This window comes from Myodes glareolus, chromosome 20, assembly GCF_982192425.1.
Source record: "Myodes glareolus chromosome 20, mMyoGla1.1, whole genome shotgun sequence".
Taxonomy (NCBI): Eukaryota; Metazoa; Chordata; class Mammalia; order Rodentia; family Cricetidae; genus Myodes; species Myodes glareolus.
Window position 1 is genome coordinate 47,264,339 of NC_142045.1, and position 23,643 is coordinate 47,287,981.

The 23,643-nt window shown below is 40.8% G+C and overlaps 1 protein-coding gene across 5 annotated transcripts in view; it reads left to right on the forward strand.

The window, feature by feature from the left end:
- Dcun1d1 (defective in cullin neddylation 1 domain containing 1) overlaps positions 1 to 23,643 on the forward strand; it is a 35,358-nt gene that overhangs the window by 5,128 nt on the left and 6,587 nt on the right. For 2 of the 5 annotated variants that reach the window (XM_048429881.3, XM_085682344.2), the window contains exons 2-4: positions 11,262 to 11,478; positions 12,946 to 13,114; positions 15,958 to 16,088. In XM_048429881.3, the coding sequence (XP_048285838.1) occupies positions 11,304 to 11,478; positions 12,946 to 13,114; positions 15,958 to 16,088 (475 nt within the window). In that variant the 5' untranslated portion in view covers positions 11,262 to 11,303. Of the gene's footprint in view, positions 1 to 160; positions 422 to 7,305; positions 7,475 to 11,005; positions 11,130 to 11,261; positions 11,479 to 12,945; positions 13,115 to 15,957; positions 16,089 to 23,643 lie in introns of those variants that run through there. The other 3 variants (XM_048429882.3, XM_087899558.1, XM_048429880.3) reach the window with 3 other exon arrangements.

Below are 23,643 nucleotides of genomic sequence, written 5' to 3' on the forward strand. Positions count from 1 at the left end.
CGGCGTCGGCCTTCCCCGTCCGGACGCGCTGGCGCCGGGCGCCCGGGAGTTGGGGTGGCTCGGCAGAGGCTCGGTCCCAGCGAGAGGACGGGGAGGCTCCGGGTTGCGGACGGAAGTGCAGCCGGGGGACCCGAGACCTGCTGCCTTCCGAGCGCCCGCTCTGTTTGCTTGGGGTGGGAGGAGTAATTGCTTTATTATAGCAGTTAGGGACCATTGGTGATTCTTAAAAAACAGTTTGTCAAGTTGCTCCCCTCTTGGTTTTTGTTCGGGTGAGAAAAAGTCACGGAAGCTGGAAGACGCTGGAGTGAGGCGACTCCTTTGTCATTAAGTACCTGGCGCTGCTGGACACTATTTTTCAGTTTGCAAGTATACAGTCACACCTTGTTGGAGTTCCGGGCAGGCTGCTGGGTGAATAGTAAAGGTGATTGGGTCCTTTCGCTCCGGAGAGCAGAAGGGCCTCTTTGGGGAGAAGGGTGTGTGTGTGTTCCCAGTCTTCAGTTTGTGCGGGTTGTTTTCGCTCAGTGACACTTATGTGGCCCCAACCTCCAGCTGCTTTGGTCTCATGTGTTGATTGTGTGGTTTGGTCCTACATATTCAAGATTTCTCTTCTGTGCAAAGTTCGTAAAACTTTGTATTTGTAAGAAGGCTTTCCTGTAGAGTACAGGTTAGTGTTTGGATTGAGATTAGAGTGTAAGTCCAAAGACCCAACAGAGTGTCTGCAGTTTCTTCTTGGATAGGCCTTGGACATCACCCCTGAACCCCTAAGAGTTGACTCTCTCTTACTAAGGTGCTTGTAGCTGGCTGACATAAGGAAGTGCGTGGGGTCTCCCGGTCTCCGATGAACACTCACCATGGCGGTGTCTGTGTGCAGCTTCCTCCGACAGCACCCTTCAGATTCCCCTCAAATCCAGTACCTGCCATTGCTCATTGGGAACGTAGGATTCTTGCTGTTTAGATGAGAGCTCACTTTGGGTTTGGGCTTGTAGCCTTCTGTCCCTTTGGTTAATATTAAATTAGCTCATTTTGGAACTTAGCCATAAGTCACGCAGTAGTACTGGTTGTGATAAGATGCCCTTAACTTAAAGCACTTTCTTAACTCGTTTTTAGGTCACTCGGACAGTCTCGGTATGATCATGTTAGTTTAGAAAGTCAATACGGGCCCATAAGAATCTAACAGTAAATGTATTTCATTGTAAATTTATAGTTTTTTCTTGGTACAGTTTTAGGCTGTTAGGCTTTTTTTTGTGTTTTTTGTTTTTGCTTTGCTTTTGGTAGGTGAACCACAGCTAATTTCTACAACATGAAAGACATAAATGATGGAATATCCGAAAATGTTTTTATAAGGAAAAAAATTCAGTTACCTGTCTTTCACACTCACAGAGAAACCAAAAATAACCCGGGGCTGGGGATCAAACCTAGGCAGGGCCTGATAGGCCAGTGTATTTTAAGAAGTATTCAAAACATCTGAGTTTCTCCTTCTAAGACTGGGAAGGACTGGGCTCCTTAACTTCTAAAGTTCTGCTGAGTTTAATAACTTTATGATTCTAATGATTTTTTTAACTGTGCAAAATATATGTGGATTGTGTGACCTATTTGATTTTTGTAAATTACCAGAAAACTTTAGACCTATAGTGTCTTAAGAAATCATCTGGCTTGTCGCCTCCCCTTTACAAAAGAAGAAATGGAGTCTCAGGGTTTTGAGATTCAAGTTTGTAAGATGGTTACAAAAATGTAACTGTTTTCTCCCAGGCTATCACTTCCTGGTATTTGTGGTGCATGTAAATAAGTTTTTAAAATCGACTAGAAATGAAATCTAGAAAAGTGGCTGAAAATTGCATTTGAGATTAAATTATATTAAATAGGAAAATAAGTATTATAAATATGTTAAGTAGCAAAATTAAAATTAATGGGTAGTCGATTACTGCTTTTAATTACTTTAAAATATATGGACTTTGAAATGTATATTATATTTTCTGCAAATTGCAGGCCCTAAAAATGCAATATGTAAATCCGTTGTGGGTTGTTCTTTGGAATTTGTTGCGCATCTTCTGTATAACTTCAAGGAAAGGAGGGCCTGACTGCTTTTGGTTGGTTAGGTATCTGCTATGTTCCTCATACTGTTCTAAACCTTGAGATTTATCTGGATTCATAAGGCCTGGAAAGTCAGACAAAAATCTAGGGAAAGTCAAGAAGGAAACATTGTATATATTTCCTCACTACTGTTTAGAAGGTGTTAAGTGTTCTGGGGAAAAGACACTAAGGCAGCTGATGATTTGACCCATACCTTGCACAGTGGAAGTGGGGATACAAAATAGCAAAATAGTGTCTGCCCTACTGAGGAGAGAAAACTTAAGCTAACTGGAGTTGAGAGAATAAGCCTAGTAGAAATAGGATGGAGAAGGGTTTGTGAGACCGGTAGCAGGAGAGCAGTGTGTGAGTGGAGGGGCCTGCAGTGTGGCCACCAGAGTGGAGGGAGGGAGAGCTTGGCTTTTGCCTTGGTGAACTTGTTAAAATAATCAGACTTATACTTCTATAATGGGGTTTCTTTTTGTCTCAGGTATCCTGTTACAATGTATTTTTAGTCTTTTACATACAAGACTCTCATTAAAGTTTTTTTCTTTTTGTTTTTGTTTTTTGTTTGTTTCGTTTGTTTTGTTTTTTGAGACAGGAGTTCTCTGTAGACCAGGCTGGCCTTGAACTTGCAGAGATCCACCTGCCTCTGCTTCCCTGAGTGCTGGGACCACCAGCTGGCTAAAATTTTTCTTGTGTAGCTAATGTATACAAAGTTTTGAATTCTGTTTCACTATATACTATTTAATACAGAATTTTCCTCTAGCTATTTTAGGGTTAATTTTAAAAAATTGTTTTTCTTAAGTTGTTGGATGTTTTGGTGATTTGTATATACATCAGTGACTATATGCAGAAAACTGGCCTTTGAGGAGAGAAGAAATTGAGAACATAGCACATGCTCGTCTGACCGCTTATAGCTGTGTATTCCTACTCCTACTTGTGGAGTAGGCAGTATTACCGCCTCTTGACAGCATAGCTGGCAACTGTCTTGGTAGTTCTTAGAGATCTGAGCAAAGTTAAGAGCTAGTATGGGAAAGAGCAGGGATTACAGACATGGTCCTGACTCCAGCCCTCAGTTTTCCCTTAAAAAAAAAGAAAGAAAAGAAAAATCAAGTAATATTTTACTACTGATATGGAATCTTTGGCTAGTTTCTTATATTGAATACAGCTAAGTTGCTTCTATGTTAAGTCAAACGGTCTGATGTAAACATTAAATATGTAATTGAAAATTAAAACTCTTTGGTGTAAAACATTGGAAATAAAATGAACTGAGTGTGGATTTTGTTTTCTTAAGTTGTAAGAGAATAGGACTCATTTGAGTGCCTTTTTAGTATGGTCTCTTAGGTTGGCGTGCCCATAGAGGAAATTTGAGGCAGCCCCTTTCACACACAGCTCTGAGATGCTGAGGGCCAGCTCAGGGGCTTCTGCATAGTAGACAAGTACTCTACCGATGTGCTACACCCCCCACCCAAGAAAGTCTCTTTGAAGTACAGGATGTAAGGGTCTGGGTATGGTGGTGCCTATAATCCCAGAACACAGAGCGTTAAGGTAGGAGGTCACAAGTGGGAGTCAGAGCCAGCCTGGGCAACATAATGAGTTCATCGACAACCAGAGCTATACAGTAAGACCCTACCTCAAAGCAAACAACCAACAATAAAAGCATACATAGCGCTAGGCAGTGTTCAGGCCATGGTGAAGTCAGCCATGATGAAGAGAGATAATTCAAAATAGGATTAAATTGCTGTGTGGACAGAAACAAGTTATTGAGTAGTTAATGATTTATTTACCTTGCTATTTTAGGTTTGTACCCCTCAACCAAGATAAAGCACCTCCAGAGCCATCTTTCAGTACTTTTATGATTTAAACATTTTTTAATGATTTATTATTTTGTTATCTATTCATTGGTGTTTTGCCTAGTTGTATGTCTATATTAAACTGCAGGTCTGCACTATAAACATTTAAGAGATTTACTCAAATAGTAATTTTTTAAAGAATTGTATCCAATTATACTTTTGAATCCCTCACTGAGGTAGTGATCAGTTGCTGAAGTATATACAACCTGTCCTTTTGTTAGGTTGGTAGGTTTTAGTTTTAATAAATACTTAAGGGGCTGGAGGACTGGTAGAATACTTGAATATCAAAGCCCTGGGTTTCATCCTGCCATTATATAAGCCAGCTATGGTGGTATATGCCTGTAATCCCAGCACCCTAGAGGCCTAGACAAGACGGTCAGAAGTTCAAGGTCATCCTTAGCTACGTGTGGTACAGATGAGCAATCCCTGTCTCACATTTAGAGTAGTTATTACATTATTAGTGTATTGCTTAAACTTTGAGGAGATAAGAAATCTTAAAATTCATAAAAAGGTTTCACTTTTTATGAAACAAATACTGATTAGTTGTTGAATGCTAGCCATTGTAGTTACCTGTGAAACTTTCAAAATACATAGTTCTTTGGGTTCTTGTTTTAGAATTTTTTAATAAAAAAATGTTTATGAAAAGGGAAAAGCAATTTGTTTATTTTTGAGGTGAGATTGCCCAGGTTGATCTCCACCTCCTGGGCCCAGATGGTCTGTTTGGGCTGGGGAAGTAATCACTGCGCTCAGCTTGAAGAGCAAAGTTACCTATTAGGACTCTTGTTTGATAGTAAAGCCATAAGCTATAAGCTAGGGAGATCAACCTGTTAGGACTGCTTGTTCAATGGTCAAGTCATAAGCTAGCGAAGATTAATTGAAAAGTGACTAACAGAAGTAAAATTAAAGGAACTTGTTTCTGCCTTCTTACCACATTTCACTAGAAATTAGCAAAAGTAACTTTTAAGTAGTCAAACACTTTTTGTAGAAAATCAAGACATTATTCCATTTTTAACAACAGCCATCTTTTAACTAACTTAACAATTGAGGAGTAATGAAGAGAAAACTGTTCAAATGTCTATGAATAGAACACTTGTTGAGAATTTGTGAGGATCAGGTGTGATTGGGCATGCCTCTGCTGGCAGTGGAGAGGAGGGAATAGATTGTTGTGAATTCAAGGCTACTCAATGTTAAATGGTGAGAGGTCTTAGACCAGCCTGGGCTACAGTATGAGTAAGACCCTGCTCAAACAACAACTACAACAAACCTGTGAGGAGCATTTTCTGGAGCCATCTTGAATCACATAGATGTACTTTCTGATTGTGTCATTGTGCATTCTCAACTTTCTGTTCGGTAGCAGGGCGCTGCCTCCCCTTAGATGACGTAAACTGTTATGGTGCAGAGAGCGAGTGATAAGCTGCACAGCCTAGTAACTCATTTTCACTGCAGGTTGAAATGTGAAAGAGTATCCTGAGAGTTCTGTTTGTTGTAGCTCAGTAGTGGACGTTGTTCTCAGTAAGTTGTTCTGGCCGTAACTTGTTTATATTTTTGTGTGTCAAGTCGTTTCGTTGAAGAAGGAAACCATGACTCCCGTGGCTGTCGGTCTTCCTTTCTCTTCATTCAAAGCTGTAGGTTGTCATCTGTTTAAAAACAGACTGTCATGGAGCCATAAATATACTTTTCGTCTTGTTTTATTACTTGTCTTAAAAATAACCTATCCCCTCACTCCCCCAGCAGAGCCCTAAATAGATGTTCATCCCAGTCCCTGTGTTAGCCTGGGGACTAGATGGGGAACCAGTGTTTAAATGGCAGTTGTAGTTAGAATACTGATATTTGACTTGAGAAGGAAAAGGTCAGTTCTGCTAAAGTAGATGAAGAATGCTGCCCCCCTTCCCTGCACTTTCTGCTGAGTCAGTGGCTGCACTTTTGTAACCTTTGTTTTCATTTCCCATGACCATGTGTGTAGAATAATGGAAAGACTGCATTCTTTGAAGGCAGGCACCATGCTTTGGGTACTGGCTTTGCTCTTTTGGGTGAGTGTAGATCCTACCCTGAGCCTTGTTTTCCTTTCCTGTAAGGTGGGCCCAGTGAGGCCACTCTTCAGAGTTGTTATATGTAAGTCATGATGGTCTGTTGCCTCCAAATCCAGCTTGGGCAGCTGAGGCAAGACTATCTCTCAAGTTTCAGGCTAGCCTGTGGCCACAAGGGAGATCCTGTTTCTTCTCCATGCTTCCCCCATCCTCTGCCCTCTCAAAAAAGAAAAGAAAAATTGGCTAGTGTAAGGTCTGACACACAGCAGTAGCTTAAATAAATACAAGCTGTTAGTTTTTAAATTATGATCCTTATTTTTCATTTACCTTTTAAATAATTTTGTTTTGTCCCCCCTCCATTGTTCTTGCTTAATTTATGGACCTATAAGAATCCTTACTATGTACAAGTTAAAGTTAAATTAATCCAAGTTAAATGCCTAGAACTGAAAACTTTGTTTGCTACAGCAGAGATTACTTTTCTTTGAGTGGAATGGAAGTCTTGCCAGGTAGATCTGAGAGGAGACACTTCAGTTTCGACAAACCATGGTATATAGTGCGCCTCTGCAACCAAAGGAAAGACGTGGGCAGTTTACTCTTCTCTTAGCCTGACTTCCCTGGAGTAGAACTTTGTCCCGAAGCGAAAGTGTTCTGTTGCAGCAGGGTCACCTCATGGAATTGACTTTTCTAGCTCTCTTGACCTGTGATCTGTGGGAAGGCCAGTTGAGTGGTTGGGTGTGAGTAACATTGGACTATGTCTACAGCAGACTCTGTCTTCCATAAGAATACTTAGTTTGCTAGACTAAAGCTAGCTCTTATAAATTTCATAGGAATTTAAAAATGTTAATCACATTAACCACACAGCTTTAAAAAAAAAGTATAACATTTATGTATTTATGTGTGGGGTGCATATGTGCCGAAGTGCACGTTTGGAAGTTGGAACAACTTGTGGGAGTTCTCTCTCCCTACTCATCTGGGGCTTGGGGACTGAACTTGGGTCATCAGGCTTGGTGGCAAGTGTCTCTACAGGCTGAGCCGTCCCAGTGGCATCTTCTATACATAGAGCTTTTAATGAAAGTGACACATGACCATTAAGGTTGTTTTATTTTGAGTCAGAATCTCACGAAATAGCTCTGGCTCGCTATGTAGACCAGACTGACCTGAGCTCATATTAGACCTGCCTTCTGTGCCCCTATACCTGGCCTCATTAAGATATTCTGATATTTTGAAACATTGACTTTTGTGAACTAGGTATCAGCTAACTAGAATTGCATTTCAAAAGGTAATTCCAGAGCTGCAGAGGTGGCTCAGAATGTAAGAGATTAGGTACTCCTGCAGAGGACATAACAGCTCACCATGGTCTGTTCCAGCAGATCTGATGCCCTCTCCCATCCACCTTCTGTGGGCACTTGAGCATGCACGCCTGCAGGAAAATGCTCAGACTCACCTTTAAAAAGGAATTTCTTTGAAACTGTGAACCTGAGTGTCTTTCTGGAGTTGAAATTGAAGTTGAAGCTTAGGGGTCAGGTAAGAAGATGAAACCCTGGGTGAAAATAAGTGAATGAATCTTTTTTTTTCTTTCACAAGTACGATTTCCTCAGTAAAGTTACTTCTGTTTTGAAAATTTGAGGCGTTAGTTGGTAGGAGGTCATTTTCCATGTACATGGTTTCTCTTGGGGGACACGATAGGAGGACTTTCCTGTCATTGTTATGCTTTGCTGTGATCTGTTAACCTAGTCACTGTTTTGTTAGTTCAGGGGTTAAATGTGCTTGGCTAGATTCAGAACACCATATTTAAGGTTTTTCAGATAAACTACTTATTTTTGGTTCTGGAAATTAAACCTGCAGTATGGACTTCTACTACCGTGACACACCATCTTCCTGGGAAAGTTATTTTTTTAATGTAATATTTGAATTTATTGAGCTAAAATAGGAGGGAAGATTTAAGTACAAAGTGGTATGTGTTCAGTCTAGGCATTTTTTTATTTTGTAAAGAAAATAGATGAATTTTGTTGTTTAGATTATGAAACTCTTTTCTCCCCCTGCTTCTAACACAGCCTGAGTATTGCATGTCCTTGCATGCTTACCATTCTTGACTTTTCTTGAAAACTCGGCTGTAACACGTGAGATTTGAAGGCTGTACTGCTTAATCTCCTTTCCCAGCCACTCTGTTGTAGTAGTTTTTAATATGTAGTAAAGGAAATTACTGCCAAGTCTTGGAGGCAGTCTCATGGAAAAAGGTCTCCATTAGCTTTTAAATAGAAACCTATACACAGGTGTTGTGGCTCAAGCCTTTAACCCCAGCATTCAGGAGGCAGAGGCAGGTGGGTTTTGAGTTTGAGGCCAGCCTGGTTTGTTGAATGAGTTCCAGGACAGCCAGGGCTACACAGAGAAACCCTGTCTCCAGAAACCAAATTTAAGAAAGAAAAATCTGCTTTTTTTTTTCCTCTTCAGTTTTTGATTTTAATCCATCCTTTTGTCTCCTGCTTCTCAGTAATGCTCTGCTTAATCTAGTGAGCCTACTCCTGAGGTTGGCCAACTTTTGATACTGCTCTCCCTTGGAATTGGGACACCTTGCCCAATACCACCTGTGGGGCCTGGGAAGGGGGGGTGGGCACATTAGGATTCTAACCAGCCTGAGCATAGGGCCAATGTAGTTTGCCTAGGAGAGCCCTGTGTTCTGCAGACCATCCTGGAGGGAAATGGGTGCATGCTTTAGGTGCAGAGCTGAAAGGAATGTGACAGCCCATCACAGAGCTGGAGGTGCTTATCAGACACTGCAGGAGCAGGCAGAAACCGGGCACGCCAGCTCTTCGACATCCTCTATCCGGCCTTTGCCAGGTGCTGCCCAGTCATTTATGAGGTTACAAATGGGAAACTAGTTGCTTTTGAAGAAAGTGTTTGTTTCCCCACAGACTAAAAGTTTATAATTGATTCAGACAAAATAGTTACTGTATTTAAAACTAAGTGATATGACATGAATTAAGTAGTTCATGCAATGTTGTCGCCTAGTTGTACTAGACAGTGATTTGTCTTTCCCCTTGCTTGTCTTTCAGTATCTAGATTTCTGTTAGGAAGTCTCTAATGCGGGTGAACGAGTCTTGGCTTGTAGAAGTAGTTTACGTTGTGCTTTTAAGTTTCCGTCTTCAGCAGGGAAAAGTGTACTGGGTTAAAATCCTAGATAAGGCAGACTGTCTTGCCACCTCCAACTTTAGAAGAATGGAGGTGGGGAGTAGAGGAACTATGCAAGAAGTCAATCAGGGTTAACTCAAAAGTAGGTTCCAGGTTCACTTTCGACGTTATACGATGGTGGTGGTGATCTCAGTGACACTCGAAGGGTATAAATAAGTCACCCCTGTGCTTCAGGGAGAAAGTATGCTGTGCTTCAGAATGGTTTTCAAGGTTGAAACAAAAATGGGTTTCTTGTTTCCTTTCAGTTAATTAACTTTCAGGAATTTAAATTATTTCCTTTTTGGTTATTTCATTGGGATTGCCATTGAATAATACATTTCAAGGATAGGAATAATCCTGGATCTTTGAGCGGTGCATCTCACGTGACAGGTTAGAGCAGTGGTTCTCAGCCTGTGACCTTTAGTACACTTCTTCATGTTGTGGGGACCCCCAGCCAGAACATTATTTTGTTGCTACTTCGTAACTGTAATTTTGCTACTTTTATGAATTGTAATTTAAAATTTTCAGAGCTAGAGATTTGTCACAGGGGTTGTGACCCACAGGTTGAGAACCACTGGGGTATAACTTGGGTGGTATCTAGGGGTAGGGTTATCAGTGAAGAGAGCTGATATATTTTACAATTTCTGTTTGAGTGGAGGATAGTGGTTGAGGTTGTAATCTGTAACTTCAAACATTGACCTTTGCCAAGAGAGGAGAGTGGCAGATGAGAGGCTCTTTGGCATAAACGTATTTCGTGTTCCAAGAAAGAGGGTTTGTTTTTATACTTGATTTTGCAGCCTTATTTTTCTCTGTGATAGTGATAATAATTATATCTTTGATAGTCCCTCCGAGATTCCCAAAAGCTTCTTAAATATCCACCAAGCAGGGCGGTTCCTAGAAAATTTACCAGGACATGAGTTTGCAAAGCTACTGTTGTTGTTCCCTCATTTCCCCTACACAACTGGGTGAACTTTGTGAACAAAGAACTTAGCCAGGTTTGCTCGGTGTTAGTCAAAGGTTGGGTTCGGGGTGTGTCAGTCTGGGTCAGGCCAGAGCTTTAGGGGGTCTTAGTGGTGTTGCTTAAAAGACAACACTGTATTTTTAATGTGTCTGCCCCTCTGTGTACATGGTAGCAGTAGAGGAGCCCAAGTATTTTGCTGAGAAAACAGAATTGGGACTTGAAAGGAGGAAGAGTGCAGTGGGCCTTGCCCAGGAGGCCGGCCTGAATGCGAGGGGAGAGTAGTCTTTGACAGCAGGAGAGAGTGGAGAGCCTGCTGGCCCTGTCTCATTCTTTGGGCTTAAGTCAGAGAAGTAAATCCTTGTCAGTGTAGGGCAAGTGAAAACTTGAGGCCTCTTAGGCACAAGCAAAGAAAAAGAGATGATTCCTTCTAGGGAACCAGAAGATACTCTTAGTGAGAAGTGTCTCAGGGACCAGCCAGATGGCTCAGCTGGCAAAGGTACCGCCTGCCGCCAAGTCTGCAGCCTGACTTCTATCCCTAGGACATATATGGGAGAAGGGAGAACCAACTCCTGCAAATTGTCTTTTGCTCTCCACATTAGCATTGGCGTGTGTGTGTGTGTGTGTGTGTGTGTGTGTGTGTGTGTGCGTGCCCATAAGTATGTGCACACATGCACACACTATAATTAAAAGAACCCTTTCAAAAGAAGTATTTAAGTGGTATAGATTTCTTCTTATTTGAGGGGATCCTAGTAAGAATTCTATGATTTCTAAACACCATGTAGGAGGAATGTAGGCTGTTCCTACCCCATCACGTTCCTACATTTGATGAAAGTAGCAGACATTCAGGCAGGTAGTGCTGGACTGAACGTTGGGATTGTAACGATACCTGTCTGGTTCTCTCCTTCCCACGGAGGTTTGTCTCTGTCTGTGTCCTCTTTGAAAGGAGGCTGAGTACTCTTGTTCTGTCAACACCAGCTGCTTTTCCAGAACTGGGCCACACTTTGTGCTTCTGATACTTGTAAATGGTCTTGCTGATTAATGACATCACAAGTAAGTCCTAGAAAAAAAATGCTTTCATGCTTTGTGAAGAAAAACATTCCTAATTGCGATAACTTAGCTACGTTGAAATGTGTGGTGATGTGTGATTTTACACAGTTTCAGTTTGTTTTCTGGTTCTCCTAGAACAAGTTGAAATCATCGCAGAAGGATAAAGTTCGTCAGTTTATGATCTTCACACAATCTAGTGAAAAAACTGCTGTGAGTTGTCTTTCTCAAAATGACTGGAAGTTAGATGTTGCAACAGATAATTTTTTTCAAAATCCAGAACTTTATATACGGGAGAGTGTCAAAGGATCATTGGACAGGAAGAAGTTAGAACAACTTTACAATAGATACAAAGGTGAGTGTCATATGATTAAATGTTTTGAGCAAAGTTCTCCCGAGTTAAAGGCTTGTTCTGAGATGGCAGCTCCACAGCCTGGAGCGTGTGCAGTGGAGCTCCGACAGAGCCCAGGACTAGGAAGACACTAGAAATGACTCTCCTTTGTTCTTCATCTCCTCTTGGCCTAACCCCATCACGGAGTCTGAGAATGGAAGGTTGGGGCAGTTTTTCCTAACCTTGTGTTTGTAAAACTTGCTGAGCCAGGTTTTAAGAAAGTCTGAGTAATAACTTTTTGTAACATAACACAAACTTTTAAAAACTTGAATAGTTGAGCATATATCTCAGAGGCGGAAGCAATCAGACTGAGAGTTCAAGGTTAGTCTGGCCTAAACTGTAAGACCATCTCCAAAAGGGAGAGAAGAAAAAGAAAAAAAAAGGAAAAAAGGAAAAGGTTGGAAAAAGTTAACAGTTTAGCTTTCCCTTGTTCTCCCTGAGGATAGCCTATATTAATAGCTTAGTATGAATGCATGCATGTCTTGTTTATGCAGGCACATATAGAGGTATTTTCAAACTTTTCCATAAATGGGATTATATTATATGCATAATTTATGTTCCAAAGTCTTACTTTTTTATTTTTTTATTTATTTACTAATTAAACCCAGGACTTTGCCATCATGCAGGCCAGGCAGGTGCTCTCCCTGAACCACACACCCAGCCTGATGTGCACCATGACCGCTAGACTCACCACCAGACACTTCAGATATTTTAGCCAACTGCATTTGGTAGCAGTGTAGGGGAATCTCTTTCTTTTTTATATGTCTTTTTTTTTTTTTTAAAAAAAAAACTTTACGATTTTCCTGTTGTAAACATCAAACTTATACTGCCAAGATTAAGATTGAATTGTATCTTTAGTTTTACTAGAATTTAAATGATTGCACTGAGTTTAATTTTAAGAAAAAAGTTTTCTAATTTAATATTGTTAATTTTGAATGCCTGATTAAATAAAATATGGGTGTGTTGACCTAAAATCCCTTGTCCTTGTATAAGCATGTCTGATTTTATTTGTGTGTATGTCACATTTTCACATGAATAAGTGAGGTGGGTTTATGTGTGTGTGTGTGTTAGATACCATTATGTAACTCTGAATATTCTGGTACTCACTATGTAGAGCAGGATGGCCTTGAACTCACAGAAATCTCTCTGCTCCTGCCTCCCTAGTACTGGGACTAATGGTATGTGGCTCCAAGCCTGTGCCACACAAAAGTGAGATTTTTGAAAATTAAATGTCTGACTACTTTTACATTTCCTTGTATACTTTAGTAGTGACTTTGATTCTTATATGGGGAAACATCTATAAAAATAATATTGCTTTATATCTTTGGTATATTGTAATTTGTTTTAAAATAGAAAACAAAGCAGTATCTCTTTGGTATGACTATAACATAAGTATGGCACTAATTTTCTATTGTATTGGTATTTCTGAAGATCCTCAAGATGAAAATAAAATCGGCATAGATGGCATACAGCAGTTCTGTGATGATCTGGCCCTCGATCCAGCCAGCATTAGTGTGTTGATCATCGCATGGAAGTTCAGGGCAGCCACACAGTGCGAGTTCTCCAAACGGGAGTTCATGGATGGCATGGCAGAATTAGGGTGAGTATATGCCCTACATGGGGGATGAGGTCCTAGCCGTTGAGAATTATGGAGCTCAATGCTTTTCATCTGTTTTTAAATGGAAATTTAAGTTTTTACTAGCCCACAAACAGTATTGAGTCAGTATGTTGTTTCCCTGGTATTTTATGGGTGTGCCAAATACTTATATAATTTTGTAGCCTCCTATAACTGCATTGTCCTTTAATCATGTGTTTCTAGGAAAGAGTCACTAAGATTCAAGCTATCTGACATTAATATTTATAGCAAGGTGAAATGAGTAAGTAAATTATTTCCTAATTTGAGGCCATGTGTTCTGAGCTGGTAATAGAAATTAAAAACTAAAGGATATTAAATGCTTTTTGCTTTACTTAGTGCTTTGCTGGCTGGTTTAGCTGAAAGTGTTTGAACAGATAGATTGAAAAGTCATAGGTCAAGGTTTTGCTGGCAGTCCCTGATGAGACTGCAGAAATAGTCTGAAAGCTGGGCGTGGTGGGCAGCCCAGGAATCCCCAGACCTCAAGAGGCAGATGCAAGAGAATCAGGAGTTCAGGTTGTCCTCAGCCACATGGTAGCTCAAGGCCAGCGTGGGCTGCACTGTGAGATCCTGTCTCTAAAATATAACAAAACAAAGCTCATATTAACCAAGCATGGCTTCATCTCAATAACTGCTTTGCCTACCTCTTCTGCAAGGGAAGTATTTACTGACTCATAACAGGTGATAAAACCAGGTGATATTCCAGTCAGGACTAAAATCAGGACTCTACTTACTGAGTCAGAGGGGCACTGGAAAACTGGGCCCAGTCTGGATACCACCTCACCAGTAATCTGAGTCCGGAAAGTGTAAAAGAAAACCCTAGGGTGTAAAGAGGTGGGAATAGCTCTTGGCACCCCTGGGGCTGCATGAAGTAAACCAGCCAGGCCGGAATTCAGTCCCTAGGGGAGAGGCAGGGCTGCAGGGGCAGGGTGCCTGCTTAAAAGCCAAATCCATGCTGGGTAGAACTGTTGGAGGCCAGTGGGTGGGTTGCTGTCAGAGTTATCACCACTGGTAGACATGGCTGGGACCTTTCCCACACTAAAACCATTTCCCTCTACTGACAACAACCTAAGTAAAAGTTTCCCTTCCTCCCTGGCCTTTTAGTCCTGTCAGTTGACCCTGACATTGGGTGAGCTGCCAAGAAAAAAAATGCCCAATGGTTTGTGGCTGACCACTACAAAGCGGGGCAGAGAAAGGGGCATAATACAAAGAGGCAATAAATTAATAATGTGCCCGAACTCTGTCTTGCAGCTGAACCAACCCAGCTCACGCCTGCTGGACTTCTCTATGACAATGTCACTAAAACTTACAGAAAAGCAGCATCACTGTTTATGGAGAATACAATATAAAATGTGAAGTGTTATAGAGAATATAGAAGGAAGCTAAAAAGCGAAATGTTTAAAGGAAAGAGTGGGTTGATGTGTTTACAGAATTTTTAAGAAATGGGACATTTCTATCCTAAGGCCATCGTTATGGGGAAACTAATGTGGTGCATAGACCTTTTTAGCTCTTTGACAATATTGTAAACAGAGAAAACACCCCAGTCCTGCTTTAAATGACTCGGTTGAAGGCAGTACAGGCTTTAGCTAAGATTTGTGAAAAGCAAGTTTTCTAGAAGAGTGCTTCCTTAGCAAGAGACCTTGTTTAGTTGTTTGGAAGCTAAACCCGTGACTAACTGCGGTGCTGGCTGTGCTCGCCACCGTGAGAGCGGGGCTGTGGGCTGACTGTGCACGTTCTTTTTGTTGTTGTTGTTTTGTTTTGTTTTTCGAGACAGGATTTCTCTGTGTATCTTTGGAGCTTGTCCTAGAACTCGCTTTGTAGATCAGACTGGCCTCGAACTCACAGCAATCTGCTGCCTCTGCCTCCTGAGTGCTGGGATTAAAGGTGTGCGCCACCACCACCACCTGGCCAATTGTGTACATTCTTATCTATTCACTGAGGCAGAAGTGGAGTCTTTGAGTCAGTGTATTGAGTTTGGTGAATGAATATATATATAAAAGGACCAGCCAGTTTCTTTGAGAAGTAGTAATTCTAACATTTCATCATCCATTGTCTTTGTTAAGCTAACTCTAGACAAGAGTCACCTTTCATCTGTGACTTTTTTGATGCTTTAGTGACTCAAAGTTGATTGTGTTCCCAAATTATTAGGTGAAAGTTTCCAGAAAAAAAAAAAAATCCTAGGTTTTAAGTTGGGTGTCATTCTGAATAGAGTGGTAAGATTTTAAACAGCTCCGCTGTCCTGCCTGAAGAATAACTGTCCCTTTGTCCAGCATACCCTCACTGTACGCTGCTTGTCTGGTAGTCACTTAGTGGTTTTCTCAGTTACCAGATTGCTACCCCCGTCCTGTGTTCAGGTGGCCGTCCTTTATTTCACAGTGGTCCAGCAGTGTAGGAACAGTGACGCTAACAATTAAGGTGTGCAGAGAGGCTCTTCCTCTTACGTAGACAGAGAGTACATGCGTATCATTTTCATTACCACATAATTATTTCATTATTAGTTCCCATTAATGTCTCATTTGTCTCATTTATAAATTACACTTTGTTTCGTAGCTCTGTATATGTACAAGAAGAAGCCTCATATCCCTGAGCATGGTGCTCACCAAGGTTTCAGGGATCAGTGAGGGACTTACATCCCCCGTGACTAAGGGAGACTGCATTCTTAATATATGTAAAAGGATGAAATCCCATATATCTGATTTTTTAAAATAAGTTCTAGGAAACAAATGCAAGCCCTCATAGGAATAATTAACTTAAGTTTTTAAATTTATAGTGAAAAGTTAACCATTTGCAAACTTAATTTTATAATGTAGATGTGACAGCATAGAAAAACTAAAGGCCCAAATACCCAAGATGGAACAAGAATTGAAAGAACCAGGACGATTTAAGGATTTTTACCAGTTTACTTTTAATTTTGCAAAGAATCCAGGACAAAAAGGATTAGGTAAGAATATTTTAAAATTATATTTGGTGTTTTACATATATTGATAGTATCACTTTTGCCGTAGAAAGTCATGTGTTTTGAACATAACGTTATGAAAATACCGATTATCGGAAAACACCGAGCAGTAAACATTAGTTAAGGGACACTGGGCGCAGTGCAGCAGAGGACTGCTCCGATGTCTCACATGGATCACTGAGTTATGAAAACACAAAAGACACAGGAAATAAGTAGTCCTTAGTGTTTCAATGACACCCGTTCTTGCATTCTTTTGTTCATAAATGCATAAGTCCGCCTTCAGAGCCTTTGGGGACCTGTAAAACACCGCAGGGGTTGCTGGGTTGTGGGTGCCTGCTGTGGGAGGAAGAAGAGAAGACGACTGTCACTCATCTCTCGGGGAAACTGGCAGTGTAGAGCACCCCACCTACCTGTGCCACCCAGCTTGTACAAAAGGCAGTATGCATCTGTTTGTTTGGGGCCAGCTAGGGGACAGCAAAGTAAAAGGTGAAGTAGAATCTACAAAGTTTGTCTACAAAGCTTAGACAGCAGTAAATAATACGAAGTAAATGACGATAGGACTCCAAGCGGAGGAGGGGAACTAAAGCCAGAGTGATTGGATGGATAGGGCTTTCTGGGCTTTATGAGAAAGAGTGCAGAGATTCATTATCTCGCTAGAAAAAGGAGGGCAGTGAGGAGGAGTAGGGCTCCAAGCCATAGACAGAAGCCGAGACTGTGAGAGAAGGCACTGGAGACACAGCAGGGCCAAACTAATAGCCACAGACTTCTTTTGAAAATAAAACCAAAATGTTTAGGAGTATGAGAAATAGGACACACTGTTTTTAATGTGAACTCTTAGTGTGCTGGCTAGTGTGCTAAGTCTTTGGCTTATACTGCTCCAGCAATGCTGAAAAACTTTATTCTTTCATTCAGTAAGTTACTACTTGCTGGGTACCACATAAACAGTTAGAGAGTCTAGACTTCTTTGTTCTTAATTTGCAAATGAGGATACTTAGGCACAGAAAGTTAACTAATAAGTGAGGTTGTGTTGTTTTGTGTATGTGTGCTACTGAGGAGTGAGCCAGAGCCTCACATGCTAGACAAGAGCTTTCCCGACTGAGCGGCACTGATCTCTTCTCATCTTCATTTTGATGGCCTTACTAAGCTGCTCAGACTGGCCTGAAATTTACTTTGCCCAGGCAGACCTTGAACTTTCAGTCCTTCTGCCTCAGACTCCCAAGTAGCTAGATTAGAAGACTGCCCTTCCAGGCTTGGTTCTGCTGCTGTGCATTGCTAGGGACTGAGCCCGGTCCTCTGCTGCGGAGTGCTCCGTCACCATGCTGACCCCAGTCAACAGTTCCTTTGCAGGAGGCTCTTGAGGCCTCTGGTCCTAATCTTGCCTTGTACTTTAAATTGAACATCGAGAAACAGATCAATTATGTGACTAGGAATTAGACCAAGAAAGCAACTGAAAGCTAGAGAAGACGGGATAAATGTGCGTGTAATGGAGAATTAGCCTAAAGAGAGATGAAACAGGACTGGGTTGATTAAAGATGTCCAAAATATTTGTAAAATGAAATTCTAATGAACTGATTGTTCAGTATAAACTGGATTACTCTTTTCTTTAGATGCATTTGAAATGAACACATAATTATATAATTAGTAGGGTACAGTGAGATGTCAGTGTACTTCTACAGTGCAGAATTATCAGACTGGATGGAGTTCATTATATAGAAGTCCTCCCATTCGGGATGAGACAGAAAAAGCTATAATGCATACAATTAGACAGCCAGTTAGCTAGGCATTTCTTCTTCTAGTTTTCTCATTCCTTCCCTCAAGTAAAGATTTGGTAAAGCTTTTCAGTTTGAATATTAATTTGTGGTATTTAGAAATGTAACAACATTTTGATAAGATAACATAGTTTTGTAGATGTCAAATTTATTTAAAGGAATCGGTTTCTTAGTTATATTCCTGCCCCTCACAGGATATGTGTGTGTGTGTGTGTGTGTGTGTGTGTGTGTATCTAAATTTTGAGTAAATATAGTTTGACATGAAAATGAAAATCAACATTTTCTGGTTATTTGGTATAGTAATATGTTGATAAATTAGAATTTTTAGATTAGAAAAAACAGAAAATTATGTGAAAACAGATTTTGAAAAGTAGTTGTTTTCTATTATGCTTAAAAATACATTGTTCAATGGTTATAGAGTTTGTTTTATAAAGTGAGAATTCAGGACATTGCTTAATAATGAGTACGTCACACATTTTACTTCTAAAGGTAGAGGCAAATTCTTTGTTGTGTATATGCAACCACAATAAAGTTATTAAGAAACTCCCCAGACTGTAGCCTTTGCAGTGAAATGAACCCTAATGTAGAATGTGAAGTTTGTTAACAGTAGTTATCTGTGTGGATTTATCAGTTGTTCTGATAAATGTATCAGTAAGGACTGAAGAAGGAACTCTGTGGGAGGGACAAGGGCTGAGGAAGGGCAGGGCTTTCCACCTCATGCACTGGTGTTAGGAGGCAGGAAATGTGTCACCGAGAGCTTAATTGACAAGGAGAATTTTCCTGACAGCCTTTCAGAGGGCTCACAGAGTAAAGTGTATGGGAGGACATCTAAATCTCAAAAGATGGGCAAGAATTTGGGTGGGGGCACTGAGCTGTGCTGGCGCAGTCAGAGTGGCTCATTTTATTTCATTTTCTGCTTCTTGCCTTCCCTCTCTCCCATCTCTCCCATCTCTACCGCATGCTCCAGTCACCTGCAGTTTTGGATTAGTCTGTATATCTTAAAGTTGAAAGAGAGCTTTTGTAAGCCTGTATGAAGTCTGATCTACCTAAAGTACCAGCCCTGCTTAGGAACACACTTTAATTTTCACTTTGTGTCTGTGGAAACAAGGCGAGATGTGGTGTACTGTTTTAGGAAGCTGCCATGCCTGTCCCAGAACGCGTTTACTGTTTATTACATAGTTGTTTCTTATTGTTAAGCTGTTTGCCCTCATCTGTCCTCCTGTAGCCATTTAAAGATGACCAACACTTGTCCTTTCCATGTCGGTAGTCCAGCCTGTTTAACTGTCCTTCATCTGGGGTGCTTGTTAGCCTGATGCACTTTCCCAGGTCTTTGGTAGCTTTCAAAATTGAGCATTAAAATCTGAACCCACTATGGGAGACTGATTCTGCTCGTTTGGTCAGAGATTACATGCCTTCTGTAACAGCCCTGTCATCTTAAGGACCATATTGAACCTTTGTTAAAATAAAGTCTCCAGAAGTAAGATGGGTCAGTGGGTAGAGGCACTGACGTGCGGAGGACAGTTGGCGCTGGATCCCGACATCCCACAAGGTGGCAGGAGAGAGCTACTTTCGAGGTCCTCACAACTTCAGACTGTCTAATTTTTTAAATGTTTTTAACTCAGTAAATAATAATACTGACTCATATATTATTTGGCAGGCACTATTCTAAGGGCTCTGTGTATATTAACTCAGTGCTTAACCTCACCTCCATGCGAGGTCAGCATTGTTGATTCCGCTGTTCTGTTCCATGCCCGCTGCCTTCTGGATCCTAAGGCTCCTCAGGCTTGATGGCTGGCTCCACCTCAGCAGCTTCCAGTTGGAACTTTTTTATTACTACATGCTGGGGAGAATGAAAAGGAAAGAAGAACTTTGATTTATTGCGGGTGGGAGTGCAAAGTCATAGAACTATTTTGAGTTCTGGCCGGAGGTTTCTCAAGAACTTACAAGTACTTGCAGCATGTACTCAGAGGAGGGCTCATGTCCTGCACCGGAGCTGATGCACATCTCTGGGTCTTGCTGCTCCCGTTCAGACCACATGTGAGACATAAAGAGGTAAAGAGACTTGAGTAGCAGAAGTCATGAGGGGAGCTAGGGTGCTAAGAAGATGGGGGAGAGAAAAGGAAAAGAAAATCTGCCCAAATATATTTTGTTTGAAAATGCCATGATATCTACTGCATTGTATGCCAGTTTAACAAATAAAAAGGCTTGTATGTTTAAATGGTTATATTACTTTGGGTTACTCCCTTATTCAATATGAATTGATTTCTTCTAATTGTGCTTCAAAGTCAATTGTGTTAGATATTACAACAATTATTATTGAAGGGTGTGTATTCTCATCATTTTATTGATCTCCCCTTCTCCTTTTCCACATTCCTTATTTGCTTATCTACTCTTCTATCACGGTGTTTCTTTCCTGTATCCTCCTATGTTTTTCTTCTCAGTGCATAGAACTTGTTCAGGTATTTTCTGTAATACTGGCTTAGCTTTCATAAGTTGTATCAGTTTGTTTATCATATAAAGTTTCTTTTCCATTAATCATGCTAGATAATTTTGCAGACTATAATAATCTTAGTTGGCAGTTACTTTCAGAACATAGAATACATTTGTCTATATTCTCTTTGAATTGAGGTAGTTTATTTGTATCTTCTAGCTTCATTAAATGTTCTTATAATTATTCCTTTAAAACTGTTGGAGTTTGTTCTGATTCAGCCCTATAGGAATCCACTATCATTGCACCTAGGCTGATTCTGCACTAGAATAGACATGGAAGTGCAGTTGTTTCTTTGGTAGGTTTGTTTAATTTTCTTTGGATATCCAGATGTTGCCCTAGAAGATAGATGAATCATATGGTAGATCTTTCTGTTCGTTTTTTTTTATTATTTTATTTTTTATGACAGAATATTTGTCTTAAGCTGGCTTCAAACTTTTTGGTATTAGAGATGAGTGCCACCATGCCCGGCTTCTAGTTTAATCTTCTGAGGAGCTTTGTTGTTGTTCTGTAATGGCTGAAGTAATTTATAATCCCTCAGTTTCCCCTTTCTCCACATCCTTTTCAATATTTGTTGATTTCTTACTTTTTTAAATGAGTATGAGAATGGGGGGGGGGGGAGAAGAACTGTAATTCATTGCGGGTAAGAGTACAAAGTTGTAGAGTTATTGTCAGATTAGTCTGGAGGTTTCTCAAAAACTTAAAAGTTCTGTATATGACCCAGTTGGTCTAGAAGAACACAGTCTTGTAGCTGACTTCCTGGTCATCTTGCTTCTGTAATCTTTCCACCTCCTCTTCCACAGAGTTCCCTGAGACTTAGGTATAGGTATTGTGTTGTAGATGTATCAGTTGGGGCACCCCACACCAGTTGCTGTCTACATTTTGACCAGTTGTGACTGTGATTGTAATGGTCTCTCTGTCTGATACAAAAAGAAGCTTCTTTGATTGATTGAGTGTGGGGGGATGTAAGCTACACTTAGCTGTGGGTATAAGGGTAAGTATTTAGAATGCAGTTAGGAATCATACAGATTTATGAAAGTGATAGTAGTGGGTTCTGCTCTAAGATCCATGACCTCACAGCCGCAGATGGTTGGCTAAGCTGACAGTACTGGGCATGATTTCCTAATGTTAAATGAGCATGAAGTCCTTAAAATTGTTGTTAGTTACTCTCAAGATGTAAGTGACACTATTGCACCCATAGCGCCATTGTGTCATGCTGGCCATTGTGATTCATCACAGCTACCTAGAGGATTGATTGCTTCCTCCCTATACAGTCTGCCTATGACCTCAGGGAGAAGGCTTTCAGATCAGATCTCATGAAGCTTTTACCAAGTATTGTTTTCTAGGCAATAGGACTTACCTTTAACCTCTTGGAGGCAACCACAGTCAGTTGTTTGGGGGGGTCTTGTATTCCCCTGACCAGCACCTCAGGAGGTTTCTCAACCTGGCCTGGTGCTGCTTTCTTTAAGTCTTTAAGTTTTCAACCTTTGACTCTTGGAGATAGGTATTAGCACCCCAAGTAGCATAACTTCACTTAAACTGTCTCTGTGCATGTGCATACAGACCTATTTACATTATATGTAATTTTAAGTGCGTACAAAACAGTTTAATTTCCTGTGTTTATTTATATTTCAAATGTGTTCAGTTTTCTTCTGCGTTCTTCTACCTCCCATTCCCATTTTTCACGTTTCCACTTCATATAACCTGTAATCTGCTCTTCCCTTTCTAATGCTTGTTCCCCACCCGTGGTCCCCCTTTCCTTTCCTGGCTTATGCAGTTACTCCAAATTGTATGCTTACAGCTGAAGATACGGAGCTAGGAACCACAGATTTGAGAGGGAACATGTGATGTTTGCCTGTTTTCTGGGTCTGGGTTACTTCACTCAATCTAAAATTTTCGTTTTATCCATTTACTTGCAAATTTTATGATTTAATTTTTCTTCACAGCTTTTCATAGTGTATATGTACCGCATTTTCATTATCCACTCATCAGTTCCATTCCTAGCTGTGCACAGAGCAACTCTGAGCATAGCTGAGCAAGTGTCGGTGAGGACATCTGCACCAGCTTTGTGTTTGCATGGTTTCCTTCACTGGCTGCGCTTTTCTTTACTTCTTTTTCACCAGTTGGAAGCTTAACTGGGTAGGGTCTTACCCTGAGGTTACCACTCCCTTTCTTTATTCCACTTAGGATCAGGGTTTTCTTTAAACTTTCTCCTTGAAGAACACAGGACTTAGTTCTGTTACACTTCTTTGTGCTCCTTTTCTCCACAAACTGTACATTTTGTATTTTTCTTTGCTAAACTTGCTCCTTTCATTGTAGATATTTTCACTAGTAGCCATAGGACAGAGTCAATATTAGGCTGCCTTGATATTTCCTCTGCCAGTGCCATTTAATCCAAAACTCTTCAATTTAGCCTTAGGCAGACTTTTTGAACAAGGGCAAAAAGCAGCCACATTCTTCACCAAGATATCACAAGACCGACCACTAGACTACTTGCTGATGTTCTTCTCTGAACCAGTAACACACATTGCTCTCAGCACCGCTGTCTTCCCTGCTCCTCTTGTTACAGCGCACTAAGCCCCACTTAAAGTGTTCAACTGCTTTCTCAATCCAACGTCCCAAAGTCTACATTCTGCCAACAAGAAGCATGGTCACGCCTGTCACAACAGTACCCCACTCCTAGTGCTAACTCCTGTCTCGGCCAGTTGTCATCACTCTAGTTGCTGGCTTAAATGTGGGAAAGCAGAGCTTTAAAGGAGGTGGATTAAAGTTTCAAGCAATTTATTGGAACATCAGACAGTTTCTTTTCTGGGGTTGTTCTGAGGGTTAACAAGGTCAAATGAGCAAAGTTCACTTGACTTCACAAGGGCAAGGTCACATAGGCTTAGGCTATATACAGTTGTGAGGACAGCCTGTGCTTGAAAACATTCTGAATGCTAATAATAGATGATGGGTAATCTGAAGTAACCATTTACTACACTTGGGGGGGGCACAAAAGTACATCCCAAGAGCAACCATGTTGTAGAGAAACAGAGTTTATAAGACTTTTTTCTTTCTTCCTTAGAGCTCTCAGAATTTTCTTTATACAGCTTCACTCATGAACTCTAGTCCGACACTCGGTATACTGTTGCTGTGCAGAGACACCATGACCATGACAACTCTTATAAAGGAAAGCATTTAATTGGGGCTGGCTTACTGTTTGAGAGGTTTAGTCCACATGGCAGGAACCATGGAGCTGTGCAGGCAGACATAGTGCTAAAGAGGTAGCTAAGAGTGCTAGCTA